Source organism: Amborella trichopoda, chromosome 11 (genome assembly GCF_054954075.1).
Source record: "Amborella trichopoda isolate Santa Cruz 75 chromosome 11, AtrichopodaSantaCruz75HAP2 v2.0, whole genome shotgun sequence".
NCBI lineage: Eukaryota > Viridiplantae > Streptophyta > Magnoliopsida > Amborellales > Amborellaceae > Amborella > Amborella trichopoda.
This window is the reverse complement of record NC_142346.1, coordinates 14,245,521-14,272,341: the sequence shown is the minus strand read 5'-3', so window position 1 is coordinate 14,272,341 and position 26,821 is coordinate 14,245,521. Positions and strand designations below refer to the sequence as shown.

The following is a 26,821-nucleotide window of genomic DNA, read 5'->3' as shown; positions in this document are numbered from 1 at the left end:
GTGTTAGGTCTTAGTAAGACGAGAGAGGTAGTAAAGGAAGCTGGGCCTGCCCTAGACACAGGTCCGAAACTTCATATGAGAGGAAGTGAGAGAAGAAGAAGAGAAGGGAAGAGGAAAGAGGGGAAGTGCACGAGCCCGCTTTGAACTCATGCAGGGAAGAGAGAGAAAGCAAGTGGGTGAAAAAGAAAAAAGAGAGAGAAAGAAAGAGATGAGAGAGATAGAGAGGAGAGAGAGTGGACTTAGGATGTGTGTAAACCTAAGTGCACAACCATAAGTCCCTTTGCATGCACATGAGAGAGAAGGTGTTAGGGCTGGGTGTAGTGTGTGGTGTAGAGGATGGGGTATGGTGTATGGAATGGGCTATGGTGTATGATGGCCTAAGGGTATTTTCTCTCTCTTAAAAATGTTTATCTCTCGTCACTCCATGGTCTTGAATTTGAAATCAAAGCACAAGAACAAGCAAGAGCTTGATCACTAATGACTTAACTTTCAAGAATCATTCAAATACCTTATTGCAAGTGACATGGGTTTCCTTATATAGAGCAACCACTAAACAAGAGTGGAATACTCAAAAGTACCCAAAATTTTAAAAAAACTACACATTTATTGAATTAAAATAATCACCCTCTGTTTGGACCAAATGACCAAAATACCCCTAAGTACTTTTCAACAAATGACAAAACCATCCCTCTATGAGGGGCCCATTTCTATTGCTAGTCTTCAGGAGCTTTTTCAGACACCTACAATATTAATTCGGGCGATCAATCATCGTAGAATCGATGCTTGTATGCTTGTTAACGTTTTGATACCCTTTGATCGTCTTGAAACATATTTTTTAGGAAGAACCCAAAATCCGGCCAAATCCATAAACTTTACAATTCCTCATCCATCAATGTAGGTTGATTATAATGTTCCAAGTCTTCATTTTTATCACAAATTGAAGAGGACATTATCACAATCATTTTACAGTAATTTTCGTCCGTTTTGGCCTCCATTTAAGCATATTCCAAATTTGGGAGGTCGCTGGAAAATGAGATTCTGGCAAACAAAAAAGTATGCCTTTCTTCAAGCTCAAATTTCGTATCATCCGGCTTCTGATCACGCATAAAACTTGTACCAAACTGTAGCTCTTTGAAGCACAGTTGCGGCAGACCCGTATTTTCTTAAGGGCTTCTTTCCCACTGTTATCAGAATCCAGATGTGTCTGGCAATCGGGGGCCTTACGTGGAGACTTACTTCCCAATCCATCAGGTTTTTCTTTGAAGAGCTAGTGGTGGGGTGCCTTGCTTAAGGGCTTTCTCCCCGCTTACACTGAACTCTGTCTTTTGAAGGGCTAGTGGTAGGATGCCTTGCTTAAGGGCTTTCCTCCTCGTTTACGATGAACCTTGGGTTTGTTTCTTGGAGAGGCTAGTGGTGGGGTGCCTTGCTTTAGAGCTTTCTCCCCATTTACACTGAACCTTGGATTTTTCTATGTTGCTTTGGATAGTCAACCGAGGAGAACCCTTAATGGGGTGTAAAACTGCTTCACTAGGATTTGGACTGATGGCATAGGGAGTGTCTCTTTGGGGGTTTACAGCCGATGTACCGGGCTTAGGCAAGGGATTTTTGGCAGCCTGTCTTGAAAGTCGAAGCCTGTCGGCAATGGATGCCTTAGTAAGACAATCTCTTTTGGGGCGTATGCTCGATATACCAGGCTTAGTCAGCTGTACGATGGTGGCTTACCCTAAAGTTAAACCTATTGGCAATGAGAGCCTTAATTAGGACAGTTACCCTCGGAACCAGGGCATCGATTCTGGTTGGGCAATCAAGTTCCTCGTAAGAACTTCTATCTCGGGTTGTCAAAACATTCTTCTTGTTTTTTGTTAGCATCTTGGATTGGAGAATCTCTTCAACAAATGGCTATCTTGACTTTCCATCTTAATGATTATTCTGATCTTCATGGGGTTTTTGCCAAAGCTAAACCCAAGCTGTTGGATTTTCTTAAGATCTTTTTGGTTTCGATGGTAAGGTATCCACTAGAGGTATCGATTCCTAAACCATCAGACTTTTGCTGCTCTCGGTTGAAGTTGTCTTTGGTCAAAAGCTGCATCATCCTGCTTATTAGTTCGGGCGCCCTTTCGGGTTTTCACCTGAACTGGATAGAAACGGTGTCGTAAAAACATTTTTCACAAATTTCTTCTTTTATTGAGGCTCTTTTCCACGTGACTTCGTGGTCACATCCACCTTTTATTTTCATTTTTACCCATGACGCCCTTTCAGGTTTTCACCATGCCCGGTTTCTTTTAGATCACTTTTACTCATGGCTTCATGGCCATGCCCGTCTTTTATTTTTACTCATGTTGCCCTTTCGGGTTTTCACCATGCCCAATTTATTTTTTTCTAATCTTATCCATAGCTTCGTGTCTATGTCCCCTGGAAGCTCTCACTTTTATTTATGACGATCCTCATCGGATGCTCATCATGCCTGGCTTTTTTTTCTTTTTAGATAAATCCTCCCCCTTGACGATGCATAGAACAATGGGATTATATCTGCATAAGGCTCACCGAGATAATAAATACCATAGGTGAGGCTTTTATTGAGGGAAGTGGACATCACTAGGGATGCTCTAGGTTTTGCAAGGTGATGAATGGTTCATGCTTGCTGGGTATTGGGGTTTGAGATGGACCAGTTGATTATGATGCATGAAACTCCCTAGGGATAACATATATTTCCACCACTGAGGGTAGCAGTGGATTGAGAATAGTGACTTTCCACTGGGGTAATAAGGATCAAATGGGGTATTAGACCCTTGGGATGATGGTTTATTGGGATGGTGGTTTGTTGTGGTGGATGGACCAGATAGACCATTAAAAGTGGTGACTCACTGGGGATGTTGGTCCGTCAGGCATAACAAACCACTGAGGGAGATGGACCGTTAGGGTATATGGTCCCTTGGTGGTAGTAGTCCACTGGCGATGATGAATCGTCCAAGGTGATGGACCACTAAGGGTGATAGTCCACTTGAAGTAGTGGCCTACTGGGGATGGAGTATCATTAGGGGTTCTTATGGTACTCTGAGCATGATATCTCTTATGGGGTCTTGTGAAGGTTCAAATAGGTGGAGTATGTTTGGTATAACTCCATTGGGATAATGGAGTTGTAAGTTGAAGCCCAAGTGAACAAGGGCTGGTAGGATGGTTTGTGATGGAGACAGAGTTGGTGAATGGGATGGTTTTAGGATTCCCATGGTTTTTGTGAGCCATCAGGTTTTTCCATTAAACAGCATGTGTCAACCCCAATGATAGGCTTGAGTTTGATTTTGAAGTTTTAATGTAACTGTATATCTCAATGTATTCCTAGTGAGGATTAGGAATATCAACGATATGACTCCATTGGGAGTTGAAAAAACCAAAATATCCTTAGAGTTTATTTAAAATTCATTACACTGAACCCTGGGCTACACTGGATTAACAAATCCATGGTTTGTGATGAGAGGGTTTTGAAAAAAAAAAAAAAAAAAAGGGGCTACTGAGCTCAAAGTTCTGGGCTTCACCTAGCCTTGGGGTTACCTACTGAGGGGTTAGTGTGTGTAGGTAAGACAAGGAGCATAGCTCTTTTGTTCACCTTGTGTAAAGTGTGCACAAGTGTGTGTTGAGCTCATGGTTAAACCATGGGCTCGTGTAAGTTGATTGCGATGGGAAAAAAGTGAATTGAAAGAGGGGTAATCGTGCCCGCGGCTAGGCACGGGCCTGAAGCTTTTGACGAAAAGGAGAGAGAGGGGTGAAGTGCAATTTGCGTGCGTGCACCTAGGTATGGGCAGGGAACTGTTGATGAGTGAGAAAAAGAGTGGCATAATGAAATTTGATGGGCCTGTGATTAGGCATGAGCCCAGGGCTTTTACTGAACGAGAGAGATGAAATTTGACGGGCTCACACCTAGGCGCAGGTAGGTGAGTTCTAACAAAAAAAAAGAAAAGAAAAGAAAAAGGAAGGGTAAGGATGTGCCAAGATTGACGGACCCGCGGTTAGGCGCGGGCAGGGGTTTTGTACCGAATGACAGGGAGGGAGGTAAAAAAGAAATGACAGGCCCGCGCCGAGGGTTTTACCCAAAGATTTTATAGTCGGTAAGAAAAAGAGATTTTTACCCCTCCAAGTTTCACTAGAGAGAGAGAGAGAGAGAAAGCTTTGGTGAGCAATTTTTGAAGTCATGGCCATGGCCAGCACAAGTTCCCGTCATCCCAAAGGTATTCTCTCTTTTCATGACCCTTCTTTTTTCTTGCCCATGCCTGATCAAAAATTTGGATCGCCCTTCTCGTGTTACTTTTCTATTGTGCACCAGATGTTTGATGTTATGCCCGAGTGGTTCCGTTTGCCATAACTTTGACATCTTGGCTTTCCTTTGAGCACAATTTTACCATATTTCATGGTCTTTCATCCTCTTTCATCATGATGGTATGTCTTTGGGTGCGCCTCATCGTCATGACCCTCTCGATCATGCTCGTCCCAGGCATGCCTTAGCTGCCTCATGCATCCACCTTGGCCACACCGTGCGCCTTCTTGCCCCTTGGGGTGCTCTTGAGTGTGTTTAAACATACTTGTCTTGGTCGTGACTGTGTTTGGGCATGTTTGAGCATTGTGACCATCTCGGTCATGCTCAACATTGTACTTTCTATTTGAGCTTTCATTCGGCACTGTTATGCATTATCGGGCATCACCTCCTTGTTCAAATGTCACGGGTGTGCTTGTACCTTGTCTATCACCATCTTGCACCATATGAGCAGTCATCTGATCACAGACCATAAGCTTGTGTTGTTTTTTTTTTTAGCCATGGCATAGAGTGGTTTGTATTGAACATCTTGTTGTAGACTTATGAACATGAATAAGCTTCATGAATGAATTTAGAACATTTACCATCACCGTGTGGATGCACTCGGTCATCACGAGCACCACTTTACATTTCTCATCAAGGCTTATGAGCTTAAGTGTTATTGAACATGAACACTAGACCCAAATGTTATAGTTGTTCTTGATCTTCTCACACCATGTTCACGATGAACATTGTATTGCTCACCATATGGACAGTGACTGATTGTCACAACAGAGTATGTTCATCATGAACCTTGGTTGCACCCTTGTAAACATGACTGCACTTTATGAACTTTGATCATAACCCACATATGACCCTGCGATTATCACAAAAATTCTATAAGTGCCATAAGCACACTTGGATTTTTGTAACTGTTGCTTGGTCTGTTATACCCCATGCTTTTGGATTGGGTGTTTATCCATTTTGAGCACTTGGGACATGACAACAATGCCAATTTTCCTGTAGTGCATTGATCACAGCTGGCAGCATCTCTTGAGCACTCCAAGAACACGTTTTTTATGCAAATGCTTTGAATGTCACTAAAAATTCTGCAACCATCATGCCTATCTTGCAGCACATTCTTATGTATGCCTTACCAACTCAAGCATCTTTGTAACACTTTCATGCGTTTCTTTGTTCATAAAGACGTACCTCTAATGCATAACGTACCTCTAATGCATAGTTATGCCACCCAAAATTCTTGTGATCACTTATTGAGCACTGTCATGCATTTTCTGGTGTAGTTAAGAATATTTGAGTATATTCATGCAGCCCATTGCACAATTGTGCATTCTTAAGTATTGTCATGCATAGTTATGCACTTCTAGTATTCTTGAGGCATTCTTGTGTCAAAAAAAAAGAAAAATTCTCAGGGTCGTCCGACTCGTGACTTCTTAGAATCTCCCAAGTGCTTTGGGCTAGCCATGCACCTTCTTTGCCAGCCCTATGCATATAGGGGAGATGGTGTTGAAAGTTTCCAAGATTTTTGATGCCTTTATATGTCTTGTCAATTTGCTCATCTTTTTCTCATGTACCTCTCTTGTAGGCAAAATTCTTGATGTGCCCCAATTACCGTGCCCTGGAGAATTGGGCACTTGTAAATATACAGGTGCTTCCTTTGTGAGATCCACTACTCTATATGTTTTCGAGCCCACTCGGAAGTTGGAGTGGCCACTAAGCATCACCAATGTGGGTGAAGATGTGCAGTTCTATCTTTATGAAGATGAGCATGGCGAGTCCGTGTTTCAAGGAGATGGTAGACCGATATACCATGCTCTCATAGGAATTTTGATTCACTCTAGGCAAGAGAATGTTGGCAAAGAAAGGGTTGCACTGGGCATCTGGTGGACTTCGTTTTGCAGGGGAGCTCCAATACTTGAGGAGGTACAACATTTGGACATTTGATGCCCTTGAATCACATGCTCGGGCTTTAGAGGCATGTGGTCTGGCTGCAGCATGCCAGTGCTTAGCTAGCTATTATGATAGGTGTTCCAACACTATCAAGGCATTGTTGGAAACCTGGTGATACAAAACCAATAGCTGACACTTGGATCTAAGTGAGGGGGCATCACTCTCCTCGACATGCATTTTATTGGTGGCCTATCGATGCTGGGCTTCATGAATGAGGAGTTCATCCCCGATAACGAGGTGATTTTTTAGGACAAGGAAGTGAAGAGAAAGTCTAAGGTTTTGTATTTTACAGCATGGAGAGACTTCTTTCACGAGGACCGTTGCGACAGGCGGGAACCCAGTTATGGCGTCATCTAGGATGATGATGATTAAGGGGTGGGAGAAGAAGAGGACACCAAGGATCATGTGAACCCCCTTAGATGGCCTGCAAAAGATCAGGTGTACTTGGCTGCCTATTTGACTCTTTTCTTGTGCAAATTCGCACTTTCAAGGTCAAATGGTAATGTCATTCGTTCCGACTGCTTCTATGTAGTGGGCCGGCTTGCTTAGGGGCATGAGTATACCCTAGCTCAGCTGATACTTTGTAGCATATACCACGGCTTAGGAGCAATTGCACGTGGTAAAGCTGCAACCTAGAATAGCAAAAGTTAATATTTAGGAGGGGAAGTACTTCCTGGCGCTTCACAACAAGCGTCGTAGTTCATTACATATTTGGTTGGCTTTCTGCGTATTTTATAAGGGCATCTGAGATCAACGAGGATCTTTTAGGATTTACTTGCCCACAGATGCCACAGATTGCAGGCATGAAAGCCACTTTTGGGGGCCTGGGTGAAGCGCTCAAATTTTATGCTAGTGCTTCTTTCTTTTCTCAGCGTAGTCCATTCCCAGTAAGTGGTCTCATTGACCTTGTATATATTGATTTTTCCAGTGAGGTTATTGATGGGTGTACCACTGAGACTAAAGTAATAATGTATCTCTTAAGTTTTAGGGGATGTATCTTGCCATTTCGAAGTGTCGGGGACAGAAGTTGGAGGGGTATATCCCTCATAGGTTTTCTTGTCAACATGGTCTTGATCAGGGTTGCTCTTTGAAAAGAAGTATGGGAAGAAAGGGGCACATCAAGACCATGATCTTTTAGGGGGCAGCAAAGAGTCTTGGACAGACGAGAAAATGAGGATGGATTGGGAGATGTGCCTGAGTCTCACGGGTTTAAGCAAATTTCTTGTTCCTCATTATGGTTGCATAGGCCACGCCACTGAAGGCCACTGTCGATGGTGGACTGTCACCAACTGCTCGGATTAGTAGGCGAGCTAGACATGGAAGGTCATTAATAGCACCAAGCGTGAGACCGGCACGAGAAGAACTTTGTGCCTCCAGCTCTCAACAAAATCTATGAATTGGATTACCCTCGACCCTGGAGGAGAGTTGGCGCAGCCCGCTCCATAGCAGTGGATCTTGCTGGTATCCAATATCTCTCTCTTGAGGGAGACCAGATCACTTTTTGATGGCCTTTGTTTTATCTTTGAATGGACCAAGGGTCATGTTGTCTCTAGCCATGAAGGTCGTCCTGTCTAAGACCTGAATATATTGATGGGGAGTGAGCCCCATTCTGCTTCCCCTGCCAGACCTCATCGTGGAAAGAAGCCCACAGAGGTTGCTCCAGAGCCAATGGCTGAAGAGATCCCAGAGCAGGGATCAAAGAAGAAAAGGCTAAGAAAGAAGAAGGTTGTAGAGGTCTCTGAAGCCATTGTTATTACAGCTCCTAAGGTTCCCGAGAAGAGTATAAGAAAAAATACTATGTCGAGTCCGATCATACGTCCTATGGCTCCGGTTACTTCAAGTGAAGGAGTTACACTACCTCCTAGGCCCGAGAAGCGTGTGAATATGGGGGCTACCTCCAGCCCAATTCATATATTAGAGGCAACAACTCCTATTCCAAAGATTGTATCTACAGTTGTCAAGACGCAACCAAGTATATCTGGTCAGACATCTTTCAAGTTGAGTCGCCAAGTTGAGAGTGCTCCTCCCCTTATTGTAGAAAAAGAGGCACCTCTTGCCGAGAGACCTGTCAAGCCTGTGATAGAGCAAACTCTAGATCTTTCACCATTGAGTCAGGGAGACCTCCTTTGCACCATTACTGAGGAAGGAGACATCCTTGAAGCTGAGCCGGAGGTTATGGATGAGGCTCCAGTTGTAACCACCTCAGAGGTTTCTGCTCCCGTTATTTCAGAGGCAAAACCTCAAACATTTGCTCCTTCAAATGCAACTTTGGAACTTGTGTTAGTTTTGTCTTCAAAAGCACCAATTTCTACGATTTCTTATGTAGAGACTAAACCTGCTCATGTGGTAGAGGCTGTACCTAAGCCTTGTGTCTCTTCGAACGATCTTTCGGCTCTCGCTCCTCAAGAGCCGGTTGTCTTAGCCGAACCTCCTCCTCTTGTCACAGCTAGTTATTTGCTTGCCCCAATGTCAAGCACCACAGCAGATGTGAAGGCTTCGACAAGTGCGTCTTTTCTATGATCAAGTCTTGAAATAGTAAGAGAGTGCCTTCTCCCTGACTGTCAAGGTTGCTGGAGTTAGAGACTGCGCTACAGCCTTGAAGGCTGTTGGCTATGATAAGGGCTGTTTGATCAGTATGAGAGTCTTCTGTCAAAGCTCAAACTTTGGGGAGCTGAGGCCTCCCAATGCGAGTCAGAGGTGCAAGAGATATGTGGGCCTCATGTGCTCTAGAGGATAATTTAGCCCAACATCATGGTGTCATGAGGCGATATGAAGAGACAAAGAGTACCCTCCTTTCTAATCAAGCTCACCTCAAGCAAGAAGATGTAGCGTCTCTGCGGAGATTGCAGCTTTAGAGGAAGAAAGAGCTAGGTTGGATGCCGACATCCACCAATTGAAAACTCGGTAAAAGCAAACGAGAGCAGAGGTTCAGAGTCAGTCTCGAGAGTTGGAGACTTTGGACTCCAAGGTGGCTGTGACTAGCACGATGTCAAGCCAAGTTTCTCAAGCAATGTCCCATCTTAAATCACAGATGAAGAAGGCACTGGAGTCGTCGAAGGCGCTAAAGATCAAGATTCACGAGGCGCTTGAAAACTTCTAGGGGTCTATGAATTCTCTTATTTTTATCCTTGGCTTGCTTTCTTCTTCTTGCTCTATAATTTGCTCTTCTTTTCTTCTTCATGACTTGCACTCTTCTTTCTTAATCTCTTGTAACTGACCCTTGTCTCCTCTAAAAAGGGGTAAGAGATGAGCCTAGAGGCTTGCTTTGCATGGAGACTTGCTTGATTTCCAGCATGTGTGGCATGAATGCTCTCTTGGATTTTCACCCAAGTCCACAAGGTATGTGTTATTTCTGGTTTTCACAAGAAACCCGTATCTATTTTTTGTGGCCCTTTTGCCCATGGTTTTTACACCATGCCTGCCGTTTTTATATTTTTACTCTCGGCGCCCTTGTGACTTTTCGTAGTTCCCATTTTTTATTTGTGACATATTTTACTCGCAATAGCTGGTGTTACTATCACGCCTGTCCTTTTTTTTCTTTTTTCTGTTCTTTGACTGTTTTACCCATGACGCCCTTGTAGGTTTTCACCATGTCCATCTTTTTGAGGAGGCAATTTTAAGGTCATGCTACTGTGACCATGGGGAGGTGTGCTTAAGGTTTGGTGTGTTTTAGGGTCATCTACCAAGACCAAGTGAAGGTAGTTTTATGGTGGTGTTGTCGAGATCGTAGAGTTGATGTGTTTAACTTCAACCACCAAGACCTAGTGAAGGCAATTTTAGGGTCGGGACTTTGAGACCGTATGTGGTGTAGTTTAACATCATGCCACTAGGATGTGTGCTATAGTTTAGGGTCATATAACTTGGACCATTGCCATGCAGTTTAAGGTCATGTGGCTTGGATCATGTATATGAGTAATAGTTTTTGAAGTATATCTCATTGATTGGGGGCATAGCTTCTTCACCTTCAGCATTATCCAGTATGTAAGCTCAATTAGGAAAAGCCTTCTTTACCAGAAAAGGTCCTTCCAATTTTGATTCGAACTTCCCCTTTGCTCGACTGTGAGTGACGATCGGCCTTCTTACTGTCAAGACCAATTCTCCTTTCATGAATGAATGTATCTTGATTGATTTGTCAAAAGCTCACTGCATACAGTTCTTATGAATTTCAAGACTTTGTTGCGCCAGCAGCCTCTTTTCATCAAGTGCATCGAGCTCCTGATAACGAAGAGCCGCTCGTTTTTCATTTGTTCTCCTATAATGAAGAGCTATTCTGAGTGATGACAACTATATTTCCAGAGGTAACACAACCTCACCCGCATATATCAGATAATAAGGGGTCAACTGAGTTGGACCTTGAGCTGTAATGCGATAGACCCATAAAACTTCAGAAAGCCTTTCATGCCAATCCCTTTTTGTGTCAGAGACAAACTTTCTTAAAGAATAAAAAAAGGTCTTGTTGAAAGCTTCGTCTAGACCATTAGCTCTTGGATGGTACGTGGTCGAATATTTCTACTGAAACCCGAACTGGTTGACCAGACAATCGATATGATTGCTTCAAAACTGAGGACCATTATCAAAAGTGATTCGGTCAGGCACACCGACTCTATATATGATATGTTGGTGCAGTCCTGGGACACTCTTGAGAGGGATGGCTTATACCCATTTGGAGAAGTAATATGTCGCAGCAAGTATAAAGACATGCACCGTGAAAGATGGCGGGTCGATAGGACCTACAATGGCCATTCCCTACTGAGCAAAGGGCCACGATGATACTGTTGGGTGAAAAGGTTTAGGAGCTTGATGAATGAAGCTTGAGTGAATCTGACTTACTGAGAAGTTCCTTGCGAACATAAGAGAATCATAACTCATAGTAGGCCAGTAGTAGCCTATCCTGACAATCTTGTCGTACAGATTAGGGCCAAATTGATATATTCCAAACACTCTAGCATGAACTTCCTTGAGCACGGGGTACACATATTTCTGATCAATGCACCTAAGTAGCATACTGTTGTAAGAGATTCGGAATAAGGTGCCATCATGACACACATATCGAGTAGCTGATCTTCTTATCATATTCCGTTCAATGGGGTTTGTTTGAACACATTTTTCAGCGCCTTGAGTCCCCGATGCAGAATAAAAGAGAGGCCGGTCAATAAAACCTTGGCATACAGTGGAATTCTCGATAGTATCAGAATTGCCCCGGAACGGGTCAGAATCTTCCAAAGCACTCCAAAAGGCCACCTGCCAAGTTTTCTCGCAATCTGAAATGTCCAAGGCAAAGCAGACAAAGAAACAATTTTGGAAAATCATCTTCTCACACCCAGAAATAGACCCCATAACTAGAACCCTATTTTCGGTACGTCAAACAGTTGTGGGACCACCGCCATTAGATTTGGTACGATCAAAAACCCCTAGGAGTCAAGTTTCGGCTTAAACGGACATTCTAGGACAAAGTTATAAGTGAAACATAAAAAAGGGGTAGGCCGCACACTATTCCTGTGCAGCCTCCCTGCACCAATATCCAATAAAGGAGACTGGTTTGCACAGTCACGAGCAACAACTTTGAAGACTCGTATCCCACTCGTCTTGAGTCGGATCGTGCTCAAGTTTGGTGAGCGTGTTCGTCTTGTCAAGACGAGCGTTTTGATATGTGACACTACTCGTGACAAAGCTTGAGTAGGAAGAAAAAGTAAAGAGAAGTTGGCAATTTGTGAAGATTGTTGCAGAAAATTCAGTAGCGACACGGGTCGCTCGAGCGGCCATATCACGGCGCTCGCGTATCGGATTGACACTAGACCAGTTCCATCGCGTGCTTAAGCTCCAGGGCTACCATTGATCCGAACCCTGTGCATGATGAACGGTCGGATTTCATGTGCGAAGCCGATAAAGTTGCTGTAAATTTCGGCCGCCGTATTTCTAAATTCTGGCCAAAAACCCAAGATGATGAAATCTTCGCCCGGACATGAAATCGAGTTGTGTTTGTTGCAACGTGATCGTGACGGCATGCTCAATGCAATTTAGCGAAGAAATAAAAAAAAAACATCAAAAAACAAGCACACTATCGATCAGAAGTTTCGAAGATCCATACAAATTGCGAGTCGCATGATCGTGGCCTAAAACCGCTAGTCGTAGTTCGAAGTTGGTATCAAATTGATCATCATGCCGAGCCCGACAGAAAGCAATTATCTTTCGGCCAAACAGATGCTGGAGCAAACTCGAATCATTCATGGAAGATCACGCAAGTTCTAGGGCAGCAGCATGGACTGTTTTAGAATTTCATATATTGTTGGGTAGGGCAAAATAGCCTTTTTGCAATCATTTTTAGATTTTATTTTAATTCAAATAAATTGTAATTATCATCAATTAGGATAGTTTTTGGGCATACACCCATGTTTGGGCCCAATTCTATAAATACATGTTAAACCTAATTGTCCAATGACCCCTCATACTTCAATCTTATGAATAAAATTTGGGAGCTTTCGCATTGAAATGATGGGCAACTCTTGAGAGAGAGAGAGAGAGGAGAGAGAAGGAAAAGTCTGGTACCCTTTGGGTGAAGTAACTTTTTCTCTCCTCTCATCTCTCTTTCTCTCTCCGTTCATTTCTCTCTTTCTCTCTCCTCTCCTCTCTCTCCTTCTCTCTCCTCCCCTTGTCTCTCTCTTTCTCTCTCCTCCCCTCATCTATCTCTTTCTCTCTCCTCCCCTCGTTTATCTTTTTTCTCTCCTTCTCTCGTCACTCTTTATCTCTCCTCCTTCGTCTCTTTTCCTCTCTCCTCTCATCTCTCTCTCTCCTCTTCTCCTTTATATCCCTCTTTCCTCTTTCTTCCCTAATCTTATTCATTTTCCTTCCCTCTCTCCTATCTTTCCTTTCTTTTTCCTCTCTTTTGTTCTCTCTCCCTGTTCTCTTCTCTCTCTTCTCTATTCATGCACGGCAGAGCCTATCGTTGGGTATGATGTCTTTCTACTCTTGGGATGTAAACAGTGAGTCGGGCCTTAACCCGAGTGGTAGGCCAGGTTTTTGTCAAAGTTCTCTTATTAGTCCTATGTCATGGATGGCGGAAGCTCATCGCCGTCCATGTTCTCTCTCTTCTTATTCCTCTGTCATGGACGGCAAAAGCTCATCGCCCTAAACTGCATAGCCATGGTCCAAACTATATGACCTTAAACTGTAGCGGAGGTCTAGTTGCATGACCTTAAACTGTATGGTCTTAGCTGTATGACTTTAAATTGTATAGCCACGGTCCAAGCTATACGACTTTAAACCATAGTGCACGTCCTGACCTCATGACGTTAAAAGGCTTAGCACCATGGTCGGAACTATATGACCTTAAATTGTAGCGGATGTCTAGTTGTACGACCTTAAACTGAGGTCCAAGCTGCATGACTCTAAACTGCATAACCACGGTCCAAGTTATATGGCCTAAAAGTATAGTGTACGTCCTGACTGCAAGACGATAAACTGCTTTGTACAGGTCCCGGTGGCATGACCTTAAACACACCCCCACACACGCGTACATGCCTTTTATGTGTCTTCACGCATGCCTTCCCTAACCAACCCGTTCGTGTGCGCGCACCACCTTTATCAACCCCTCAGAAATCCATCTTTCGTCATTACCATTCATCATTCCCGAGTGAGTTTCACCCGTGCTCACAAAACGACGAGCCATCCCACTATCCATACTCGCCGTCAGCTAGTGGGTCACCACTTTTCACCCACCATTCATACATCATCCATCTTTTATAGGTAGTCTCGTGCCATCTCCCCAAAGTGAGTCAAAACCACCACCATACTCATTCCATGATCTCAACAGACTACCACCCATCTCCACTATGGTCCAGCTGTATGACCTTAAACTGTAGTGCACGTCTTGGTCGCTTGATGTTAAAAGGCTTCGCACAGGTCTCGAAGACATGACCCTAAACACGCTTTCTCAAAAAAAAAGAAAAAAAGAGGAAAAAATAGCGGGCATAGTGAATACTTAGACAAGGGAACGTTATGAGTAAAAAAGACAGACGGGCATGGTCACGAAACTATGAGTAAAAGCGTTTCGTAAAATAAAAACCTGGGCACGGTGAAAACCCGAAAAGGGCACCGTGAGTAAAAATGGATGAAAAGAGTGGACATGGTCGAAGGGTCATTGGTAAAGGAGCCCCAAATAAAAGGAAGTTGGTGAAAACCGTTTATACGACGCCACTTCCCAGTCCAAGTGAAAATCTGCAAAGGACGCTTAGACCAATAAGCAGGTTGATGCAGCGCTCGCTTCTATAGACGGCTTCAACACCTATTCAAAGAGAAAAATCCCTGGTATCACAATACTAGGACCAAATAATACGAGCATCAGGCAAGATTCCGACAGCCTGAGTCCATTCGCAAAAAGGACTCAAAGGATAGAAGATTCGCCAAGACGGCAAGACAAGTCTCATGAAGAAGAGCACTATTCCCATGAGGTCACTAACGCATTCCAAGATGCTGAAGATGCCCCAAGAAAGCCATGTCAGCCAGACTTTGGACCTATTATGCAACAATAGGATTGAGCCCTTAGGGGACGCCTCGGACAAAGAAGAGAGGTATCTTGATTGTTGAAACTGCTAATAGTAGGCAGGGGTTATACCCAAAGCCAATCACCTCGATAAACTGAGGTACCCTGCCCACCAAGGACATTCTGGTACACAATGCAGACGAATGCCAACTAAAGGCCTTTCAGCAAACCATCAAGAACAAACAACAAAACAAACAAACTCAGACTAAATGGAAAAAATGCCCTTCAGCACGGCACTCGACTGCTAGACGGGCCTGATTCTGACCAACGAGGTTCGTACAAAATCCTCAGCAGTCAGAATCACAAACAGTCCAAACGAGGGTGAGGACTTTGATAAGATCCCTCAAAAGTCTCTTCTCCCCCTAAAATCTCCACAAATGGACTTGTACATTATATCCAAACGTATGAGCATCTTAGTTACAACATTGCGTGGATCTCCTCGGTGTTCACGTGGTCTTGTGGCTAGGAAGAAAAAAGTAATAAAGTCGAAGGAAATTTTTTGAATGTTGTCCTTCTCGCTTTTTTCGAAGCACAACATTTGCTGGGGCAAGCTGTTTGAACACATTTTTCAGCACCTTGAGTCCCCGATGCGGAATAAAAGAGAGGTCGATCAATAAAGCCTTGACATACAGTGGAATTCCCGACAGTCTCATAATTTCCCTAGAACGGGTCAAAATCTTCATAAGCACTCAAAAAGGCCACCTACCAAGTTTCATCGCAATCCAACATGTCTAAGGCAGCGCAGACAAAGAAGAAATTTCAAAAAATCAGCCTCTAGCACCCTGAAACGGACCCCGTAACTAAAACTCTATTTTCGGTGCGTCAAACAACCGTGGGACCACCGCCATTAGATCGGGCACGGTCGAAAACCCCTAAGGGTCAAGTTTTAGCTTAAACGGACGTTCTAAGACAAAGTTATGGGTGAAACATAAAAAAAGGGTAGGATGCACGCTATCCCCGTGCGACCTCCCTACACCACGAGCAACAATTTTGAAGACTTGTATCTCACTTGTTGTGAGTCGGATCGCGCTCAAATTTGGTGACCATATTCATCTCGTCAAGACGAGCGTTTTGATATGCGGCATGACCCGTGATGATGCCCGAGTAGGGGAGAAAAACTAGAGAGAAATTGGCGATCGTGAAGATAGTTGCAGAAAATTCAACAGTGACATGCCTCGCTCGAGTGGCCATTTCACGGTGCTCACGCATCGAATTGACACGAGCCCAGTTCCATCGCGTGCGTAAGGTCCAGGGCTACCATTGGTCCTGTGCGTGATAAACGGTCGGATTTCACACGCGAAGACTTCGGGAGAGTCTCACTGGTAAGTAGGTGGAGAAGTGAGGTAAGCATTGCATTTTTCAATGCGCAAGACTTTGGGTATTCGCAAGACTTTGGGAGAATCTTGCTGGTGAGAAGGTGGAGAAGTGAAGTAAGCATTATCTTTTAAGATATGCAAAACCTTAGGGATTTGCAAGATTTTGATAGTCTCGTTGAAGAGGAGTTTGGGGTGTGAGGTGAGCATTGTCTTTTTCAATATGCAAGAACATAAGTATTTGCAGAACTCTAGGGGGATTTTGTTTAAGGGGGGCTTGAGGTGTGAGGCAATCGTTGTCCTTCTCAATATGTAAGACCTTAGGTATTTGCAATACCTTTTGCTGATTTGGTGCATTGTCGGCTTGGGGGGTACGACAAGCATCATTCTCCTCTCTTAGAGAGACTAGAATGTGCAAGACCTTTTGGTCTTTCTCGGCCTATCATGCAGCCTCAGCTTTTAAGAAGGGGATATGAATATGTAACACTTTCATGTCACCATGAGCATAAGTGACTGTTGGTGCCTGCGGGCTTGAATCGATTGTTCCCTTGTAAAGGCTTTTATAGGCAACGTCTTCTCTTGGGAATGCACATGGTTTATAAACTAGTATTTTGCATGAGCGTTATGCTATTCAACAATGGGAAATTGTCTCTTATCAGTATAGATCGTGTGTTGCCTTCCATTCTGCCTAAATTGAAGCATTGATAAAGTGTAGATGGAACTACCCCATGGTTGTGTAGTCAGGGACGACCCAGAAGAATATTATAGGAAGTATCTGTATCAATGACAAGAAATAGAGTAGAAGCATTCAAATCCCCAATCTTGAGCTTGAGACGAATAACACTAGCCGGTTTTTCCCTTAACTAATTAAATCCTTGAACCGTCAAGTTTGTGGGCTCAAGCTATTCAATGCCTATCCCAATTCTCCTTCCTGATCTCAACCTCATTCTAACAACTGAGGCTGTTGTGCTTCCCTCATGAAACACCCGCATATGGCATGCCTCATAGTTCGAAGGACTTTCTCCCTTCAGGTTCTTCCATAATTCCCCCAAGTCAGGCTCTGCAGGCTATTGGGATTTCTTTTTAGACTTTGGGTTTAGAAGCCTATTGAACACCTCTTCGGGAGTGGGACAAGGCTTGTCTTTTTTAGCGGCGAAGGCCATAGCATCCCCAACATTATAGAAAACGGCCTTTTGAGCAGCCGTATTTCTTATCTGTTTGCTATGCCTTTTGCTTGTATTGCAGAGTTTGAGCTCTTTATTAAGAGCCTCAAAATCTAAACACTCCATGGTGAGTTTAGAGAGATATTTTGAGAGGGAAGAAGGTTTGAAGAATCAGGGATAGCAGAAGGGACAGAGCGTTTAGAGTCATCACTTAAATTGGACCAAATCGCATAGCTTTTGTGGCCATCACCTGAATTGGACTCAAAGATGCTTTCACTCTCATTGGACGTAATCGAGGACCTTTTAATGTCGTTACCCTAATTGGACGATTGTAGGGGGATCTTTAAGGTCTTTATCCTAGGTAGACCGTTGAGGGGTGTTTTTAAAGTCTTCACCTTTGTTAGACTATTGTGGGGTGTTTTAATGTCCTCACCCGTATTAGACGTAGATGGAAGTGCTTTCATAGTGATGTATTGATCACCCTTGGCAAAGAGAACTTGCCTTGGGATGAAGTCATACAAAGTAGGAAGAGGGGAGGAATGTTGCTCCAATCGGCAACTGTGGTAATTTCGCTTTTTGGTGTTGAGCTTTTGGAGGCCGTTTGTTCTTTGACTTTTTCTTGACAGGTACGACCTTTTGAGCTCATGGTTTAGGTACCACATTGGCTTGCCGAATGGTCTCTCTCTTGAGGGCTTTCGACCTTCAACGACCATGATGTTCCTTCCCTTGTTTAGGTCTTTCAACAGGGTTTGAAGAACAGGAGTTACTAGGGTTTCCTGAGTCAGAAGCTAAACCTGTTCGACCTTCTCATGCCTTAGAGCTTCGATCTTATGAAGCACCTTTTCAGGTGGAGATGGTGTGTCATCTATGAACACCTCACCAGTTCAAATGAGCTCATCCAAGATGGCCTGATATCCCTGGTTATAAGCCTACCCCGATTTTCGGCTTGATGGGACTGCTTCTGATCCCTTGGGGATTGGAGTTGAAATGACAAAGCATGGGGTTTGGCATCATTCGAAATGGCGTTGGTGCAAGTTCGAATGGCGCCCCACTGTGGGGCCTTCTTTCTTATAAAAGGGATCCTTGGGGTCTCAAAGGAACCCATTGGTGGCTTTTTTTTTTCTTAGATTTTAGAGTGTCTTCTCACTGTCGTGTTTCATCCCAAGAATCAGTGATTAGTGGTGTTATCAACGGGTCCCACTGTGCTGATGCTATTCCCCACCAAAAATTGTCTGTTCCTGGACGTGGTTCTGTATCTCAATCTGGGATAGACCCCGGTAAGTCCATTGAGATTCGATCATCATCGTGCTTTGACTTTCCTGAGGGGAACCATTCCTCTATCTTAAAGAGTCTCTACCGCGCCCTGAGTCATGCTTCTTACGAGGAGGTATTCCTTTTTCCTAGACAGTGGTAGCGGATCTGAAGGAGGTGGGTTCCCCTAGAGTTGATTCTTTTGTGATGGAGGTGGATGAACTTGTTATCATTGCCAAGAATATCATGGATCTGGAAGAGTTGGCTGAAACGCAGCATCCATCAGCTTAACTTGAGGAGTTAGTTAAGAGCCAACAGGTTCTAGCGAAGAACGGCTTCTGAAAGTTTATTGTCTTCGTGTTTGTACTACTTCTCTTGCTTCAGTTCTTGTAATGGTTCCCTAACGGGTTTCTCTTATTTAAATAAAATATTCATCACTTGATTTGATTTCTAGAATGCTTGATTGTGTATATGCGTTTGCATTTTTTTGCTTTGATTAATCGATGGGAGTATCCCTTGGAGTATTCGTATAGGTTCCCCAAGGATCCGTTTAATTTTTGCATTTCATTTTAGGTGGCATCTACCGGAACTAGATTTGACGCTAATGGGAATGCCTTTAGCGCCATTTGAAATAGTGCCCCACTGTGGTCAAGGGCATTTTGGTTATTTGACCTTCGTTGGGCTTGAGGGAATCATACTTTCAGTCAATCCTGACTTAATTAGATTGAGTGGCCTCTTGTAGGAACCCTTGGGGCTTGTTATGATAAGGCCTATGTCAGCTTTTGGCACCATCTGCAATGGCACTAGCGCCCTCACGACATGTGTTGGGGTCCTTATTTAAAGGTGTCTCATGTGGTCCCGAGAGGTTGCTTGTGAATTTCCACCTTGTCCCAACTGTTTTACTATGTCCTTGCTTTTTCTAATATCGGGTTGTCATGTTACGAGGTCCCAAACAAGAAGGCCTGCGGGTCAACAAAATCCAGGTGAAATAATGGCACTGACGCCTTCACGACATGTGTTGAGGTCCTTATATAAAGGCGTCTCATGTGGTACCGAGAGGTTGTTTGTGAATTTCCACCTTGTACCCAACGGTTTTACCATCTCCTTGCTTTTTCTGATGCCGGGTTGTCATGTTACGAGGTCCTAGACAAGAAGGCTTGCGGGTCAGCAAAATCCAAGTGAAATAATAACCATAGCCGATGATGTGGAGGAGCCCACTCTTCCTGTTCCATACCTGGGGCAAGGAAGTCCCTGGGATGTGCCCCTTTCTGTTCAAATTCAGGGGTTGTCCTTTTTGAGCTTAGATATTCGGAAGTTGGCATTCGAGGAGGACCTTTTGAAGGCCATATATCAATTTGTGGGGCCTCCCTTTCTGAGCTATGCATGTTTTATTTCCCTTTAGGAAGGGCCATGGAAGAGCTTATTGCTCTTGGCGTCCCTGATGCAAACTTGCTGCGGGAAGAGTTTACCTGACTGTCTAGTAGGGCCAGGAGATTTCTGCATTGCGGGTATGGTCCTCGAAAGAGATGACCCCTTCGATAGGCCCACTACTTTTTATCCTTTTCCAATCAGCCTTCCATTATTTCCTTCGTAGAGGTGGCGTTGGAAAGGCTTGGCTTTGCCCTAGCGTCACGCACCCAAATGGTGTTTCCGGAGGTTGACAGCAGGGTTTCCACTCTCTCGTGGACCATTAGAGGGACGAGGATATTGCTTGAACGAGCTCGGGAGGAGATGAAGAATCCCTCCTCCCCTTTATTGGAGTTCGACGAATATCCTCCCTTGGTTAAGCATGCTGGCATGCTAAGGGCCATTGGACTCCACAAGGATATGATGGGGCGGCAACAATCATGCTTCGACAGGAGCATTTATGAGTTTGAGCTAGGGTTAGGGTTGAAATTATTCAATTTAATCTCCTAGCTTAATTAGGATTAATCTATATATTTTTATTGATTTTTACTATTTTTTAGGTTTATGTGATTTTAAAATGCAATTTTCGGTGTCATCAGGCCGCGCTTGAGCCTATCGAGCCACATCGAACCTCGCAATGCGTGGAACCTCGTGCGGGTCGCGATGGATCCATTTATAGGGCCATTTTGGTAATTTTCAAACCAAATCCTTATGTAGGTCCAATTCAAACGATTTTTGGACCGTTGGAAAACTCTCGGGGGCTACTATAGGGGTCTACTATGGCTTGGGACAGGTTTTGGTCAAGTTTGGGATGGTTCTACTAGGTCTAAATTGTCTATAGTTCACTAGGTTTCTATGGTCCTTTGAGCTTAGAATTCAGATTTTTAAAAATTCCCTTGGCCAAAATTTCGAACGGGCTGTCTACGCAAGATTAATTGTGACCAGCTTTTCATTGTATACTTTTCTAGTTGAACAGGAGAGTCTAGGGTGTTTTACCTAACTGGTTTCATTTCAAACTAAGCAAACCAATCTGTTTTTTAGAGTACTAACCGGGAAGAGAGCTACTGGGACTACGATTAGGGCACGTTGAGCTACAATGAGTTCAAATTTCAGTCATCCTAAGTTAACATTGACAAAAAACAAAAAAAACAAAAAAAAGAAAAGGAAAAAAGGAAAAAAGGAAAAAAGGAAGAAAGAAGAGAGAAGAGAGAAGAGAGAAGAGAGAAAACAAGGAAGAAGAAAGAAGGAAGAAGGAAGAAGAAAGAAGAAAAGAAGAAAAGAAAAAATAAAAGAAAAAATAAAAGAAAGAGAAAAAAAAAGAAAATAGGAAAATTATCCAAAATATACCTTTTTTAAAATATTATTAAAAATAAATCCCAAAATTTTCATAACCTCATCTATACCCGTTTTATCTACTGTTAGAGTTTTTTTTATAAAAATACTCTTCTTGATAGTCTTAGATCTATGAAGGCTTCACGTTGGACCCAAAACTCTGATGGAATTTCAAACACCGTGATGATTATTGGATGATTATTGAGTTCTTGGAGATCATCACAACTTTTAAACAATGTGATATCTCCTTTAGCCATCACGGTATTTCAAACACCATGATGCTTTAAAGCGTACTTGAACTTTAAAATTATCAAAAAATAATATAGATCAAGCAGATCTATGGAAAATTTAAAAATCGTGAAAACTGACGGTCCAAAATTGCTTTACAAGATGCATTATTTTCAAACTTGAAATCTATTATTTTTCTCACGTCCATCCATCTTGATGTTGAGATGATCAATTTGTAGACATTTGGTCATTAAAACAAAACCTCTTCCAATGAAATTTTTGAGGTGGACTTCCTAATTTGATTGTTTAGATTTTCAAATGTTTATATATCTACTCGATCTCTTTTAATTTTATAATTTGAGATGAAAATAAATTTCAGGTCATCACAAAAATTGTTGATACTAAAAACAACATATCTTGGTACCATTTAAATGTGTATTCGTTAGGGCCTCAGCATTGTACAAACCACACCCTTCTTCTATTTCTAAGTAGATAGAATACTTAGAAATAGAATATGAAGAAAAGTGTGCCATTGCCCAATGGACTATCGAAAAGCAGTCTAATAGTTTCATTACCAATTAGGTAGGTCGCTCACTTTCCAAGAGTGATGACCCCAGCAAAGTAGGGTTTTTGTACCATGTACCTAACTTTCAAACATTTTTAACCTTCTAATACACTGCTCTCCACAAATTTCGCTCTTCAATATTTCATAATGCTTCAATACATTTTTCACCAATGCATACCCTTTGCTCTACATATTTGTATCATAGGGCTTCAATGGATGCCAATTATGCTATTGCTTCCACAAAGCACTTTTAGTAGCCTAACAACTGCACTCTTGTGAAAACAATGAAAGGCCAAAGTCAAATATGCAGAGCAAGAAAACCAGAGGACCAACAAGAGTACCAATGAAGACAAACATTTCTGAAATTTCACCCTCATCAGGTCTTTTAACCAAGTTTCCAATCATTTGATAACCCAAAACCAAACACTAACAGTTAATTTCAAGTCTTCTGAACAAAAATAATCCCAAGTTCACATTCTCCCAGCTCTAAGCGTGCAAAGACAGTTCTCAGGAGATATTCACTTAAAAAAAGCTGGGAGAGAGAGAGAGAGAGAGAGAGAGTGCATCCTCTTAGTAGAGTTCACCTTCCTTGTGGGTGTGGATCACACAATCTGAAGTTAGTAGAGTTCACCTTCCTTGTGGGTGTCAATCACACAATCTGAAATGGGGTACGAGACGCAAGTGAGCACATAACCCTTGCCGAGCTGCTCATCATCAAGAAAGGACCCATCGGATTGATCAACTGTTCCCTCCACAATCTTGCCTGCACAAGTGGAGCAAGCACCAGCCCTGCAAGAGTAAGGGAGCTCAACCCCTGCAACCTCAGCTGAGTCCAAAATATAGGAATCATCAGGTGCTTCAAAATCGTGCTCGACCCCATCGGGGCCAATAAGCTTGACCTTGTAAGTGGCCATTGCTTGGACCCTGAAGACAGAGGACTTCTTTAACCCAAAGGCCCTTGAGATGTTCCGTATTGTGCCCAAAGAAGAGGGAGCTTTGATGTGAAGACCAGAGGTGTTCCGTGAAGATGGGATATTGGTCATGGCACAGGTGGTAGGGAGGGTCATGCTAGCCATGGCAAATCAGTATATCTAAAAAAACCACACATAACTGCAAGAGTCAGGACCATGGATTAGAGAGAGAGAGAGAGAGAGAGAGAGAGAGAGAGATCAGGAATGCAATGCTGTTATACAGTAGCATCAACAACAATATTAAATCATGGATGCAATGCTGCTAATACAGTAGCATCAACAACAACATTAAAGAATGGTGTCATCTCCTTCAAGTCTTTCTCATAAGAAAGCATCAACATAAGCACCCATATTTGGTTACTTACCATCACATTCTTATACACATGACACCTCTAGTTAGAACTAAGTGGAAGGCTGGGAGTTATTCTAGATTGTTGTTTGGGTTGTGTGTGTTTACTTGTCCAGGGCGAGTTATCCATGGGTATCTAAGTACAATTTCCTTAACTATTAGGCATCCAATAGGGGCTTCCAAAGTAACAAAATATTACCATCTCAGCTTGGTTGTTTGGCTCTCTATAGAAGTGAGGTAGCTTCCCATAGAGATGTTGCCCTCTTGCTAACTACTTTGGTTGTGGATGGAAAGCAACAAACATAACTTTTAGATCGAAGTATCAATGATGGGAGCTCTGTGTCTCGTGAGAAGGTTAGATAGTGAAGCCACTCATATTAGAGCAAGGGATGTCAACAACTTCTCTGAATGGATTCAACAGGAATAAACAAGACTATACTTTGTGTGGGATATTGGGACCAGTGGGTGTAGGTTCCATTTAATGGATGAGTTTCTGAATTTGACCAAATGCAGGGGCTTCCTAGAGCAAGATTTATGTAGGCTCTCTTTTGGCAAATGTTGACTAAATTTTATTGCTATGGTGGATTCATTCAAGTAAAAGCATAGATGTAGAAAATAGTAGAAACAGAAAACAAAAACAAATACACCAGGGAGGCATCTTAATATGGATGATAGGGTAATACAATTCCTACTGGAAAATGCTGTCCTTGGCTAAGTATACTCAAATGCATTACGAACACAGAAGTGGGAACTAAGCAGAACTTAAAGGGCTCAAACATCTCTGGAAAATTACAGGGTAGTAATCATAGGAGAGGTAGTTCATGCACTGCCTAATGCCCTCACATCATGGTAGTACATCAGACAACATTAATGGCAAGAGAAATTCATGGACTAGCCCTTCGCTAACACAGAGACTAAGGTAGGCTCTTCACCAGGCGAGATCGCCAATACACATGAACACACACAAATACATACATTACAACATGAAGCACACAGAGCCATATCCGTAATAGAAGTGTGTAGATGCATCACTTTTAACTAAGTTTTCTCTGGCCATTATGGAAGCTGCCTATTCAGGCATTTAGGCTTTTCAAATTAGACCATAAAAACACTCGACATTGCTAGCGCATATTAAATAACTTCCACTAGTTATTGAAACATTTTATAATAAAGACTAACTTAAATAAACTATGTTTCTGTTTTCATTTTCTGAAAGGAAAAAAAAAAGTTTCATGACTTACTAAGTCAACATGGACTCTGCAGGTTAAGAACTCAAAATTCTAGCTAAGTTCCAAAACATTGAAGGGGTTCCATTGGAAGCTCTTCATAATGCCCAACATGATTATTTTCAATATTGTCTGAAATTTAAGAACCTTATATTTTAAGAATTCTTAGAAATTTTTTTTATAAAATTTACCCCCATAGATATTACATTTTGGACAACCAAACATTATCTAATAATTTAGAGATCCCATTTGCACTACATAAAGGTTCTCTTTTCTAACAGATTTGAAACATTGATGCCACTGGGACATACACATCATTCCAAAAAAACATATAATGCAGAGCCAACTGATGTTACCAAAGAGCCTCTTGGCCTCTCATGAAGGTTGATTTCATCAAAAAATGTTGAGACCTAGTTTCAGCAGCACCAAAATTCCAAAGGGAAAACAAAAACTTTCCTTCCCATGCCGTAAATAGAAAACGTGAAATAGTGGCCCTACTCCACAGGCAATCAGAATACCTTTCAAGTACGACAAAAAGAAGCTTAAAAGAGAGAGAGAGAGAGAGAGAGAGAGAGAGAGAGAGAGAGAGAGAGAGAGATGGCAAAATAGACATAAGCAAATCAAACCATTGATCACATATGGCATGGTAGGAACAACCGTATAAGACTTTGTATGCAACACGCCCCATTCTAATATGCTACAGAACTCTTTGGACAATAACGTAGCAATTTACCCATCAATTAGTACTTAGGATCATGTAAATTTTACAGGAGATAGACAATATGCAATGACTGAAAGAATAAGTTAGACTAGCTTTAAAAGGACAAATCAATCAAGAGTATAGCTAGCTAAATCATAGAACTCATATGGTTCTGAACAAAATAAAGTCAATAGATAAAGTAATATTGGGGATGCCAATATAAATATAGATAAGCTACCATCAGAGAGAGAAATGCTAGTAGGTACATAGAAGAACCATTTAAACAAGGGGAAAAACCCTAATTACGAATAAACAGCTAAAGATCATAGCCAAATCAAAGACAAACCCAAGCATAAGCAACCATCCATCATGCAAGGCAAAAAACTCAAACTTCAGATTATTAAAAGACAAGAGAACTTCAACTTGTTAGATTATCCAAAAGAGAAGAACAACCATGCATAAACAAATATAGATCAATGCCAAATACAACATGCATCACAAAAGAGCTGAACACATTACACAAAGATCCTAACTGTAATAAATATCAAATGTACAGGAAAACAAACCAAACTAAATCCAAGCACTTTTCCAGCAAACAGTTCTCAACGTGCACATGAATCAGAGAGACCTTAGGAACATATAAAAGGATTCAGAAAACAAAGCAAGGCAAAGAAGGCAATCACCCCAATCCTGTTCTAGAGGCAACAATAAAAAACAAGACAAAGGAAAGGCCTAGCTCTTCAACATCAACAACTTTAAAAAAAGAAAACACAACAAAGATCAATCATCATAACAAATGGCAACACTTCGGAACCCTAATTTCCAAAAAACAGATAATCTTCGAGGACAAGTACAATCCAATAAAACCCTTTTTTATAAAAACAGAAACCGCGGCTAAAGGCAATCAAACACGCCCTAAAATAAGAAAAAAAAAATAAAATAAATAAGGTTTACAATAAATCCCTACCTAAGATATATAGCTTCCCAGACCCAAACTAGGGTTACAATAAATCCCTCCCTAACATATATTGCTTCTCTGACCCCAAACTCGCACAAAATAGAACTTAGCTTGTGGGGCGTCTTAGCGTTAAAAGCCACTGACCTTCCTTTGTTTTTATACTTCGAAACAGAGAGGATAGTTGGCCTTGTGCACCATTGGGGGGTGGGTTAAGATGCCCTTTCGTGTCTCTTTGCAGCCGAGAGCATACACATATTTTAAGAGAGAGAAAGCAATGCAACAATTGGCAGAGAGAGAAGGAATGCAATAATGAAGTGCCACGTCATCAGGCAGGGAGAACAGCGGCGTCGCCCCCTCATTTGCAAACCAGGTTTTCATTAAGAAAAAAAAATAAAAAGCCCAACTACAATTTTGTTTAAGTAACTCACCCCAACTTAATCTTTTCTCTCACTTTTTTCTCTGGAACGAATTTCTATACAAATATCCCTAAAAAAAAAAGTTTATTTTTTAGACGAAATTGCTCTTTCCGCACACAAAAATCATTTTAGCCAGATTTAATGTTG

The 26,821-nt window shown here is 42.3% G+C and overlaps 1 protein-coding gene and 1 non-coding gene across 8 annotated transcripts; one reads left to right on the top strand and one right to left on the bottom strand.

The window, feature by feature from the left end:
• Positions 1-694: 694 nt before the first annotated feature.
• On the top strand, positions 695-20,512 carry LOC110008176 (uncharacterized). Of its 2 annotated transcripts, none has more exons than XR_016044711.1 (3): positions 695-4,223; positions 9,494-9,595; positions 9,838-20,512. XR_016044711.1 is itself a non-coding variant. In XM_088852206.1 (3 exons), the coding sequence occupies exon 2, from the start codon at positions 7,847-7,849 to the stop codon at positions 8,774-8,776; it is 930 nt and encodes a 309-aa protein (XP_088708332.1). In that variant the 5' UTR covers positions 695-4,223; positions 5,892-7,846; the 3' UTR covers positions 8,777-9,595; positions 9,838-20,512. The 2 variants fall into 2 exon arrangements, 1 of the variants encoding a protein (XP_088708332.1); XM_088852206.1 differs by having other exon boundaries at positions 5,892-9,595.
• Positions 20,513-22,437: 1,925 nt separating this feature from the next.
• Positions 22,438-26,486, bottom strand: LOC18444803 (ferredoxin, root R-B1). 6 transcript variants are annotated; one of them, XR_016044709.1, is made up of 2 exons: positions 26,268-26,486; positions 22,438-23,164 (listed from the first exon to the last, which is right to left on the bottom strand). It is a non-coding gene; the product is annotated as a ferredoxin, root R-B1 (transcript). The 6 variants fall into 6 exon arrangements; XR_016044705.1 differs by having other exon boundaries at positions 22,438-23,145; XR_016044710.1 differs by having other exon boundaries at positions 26,403-26,486.
• Between the last annotated feature and the right edge of the window lie 335 nt (positions 26,487-26,821).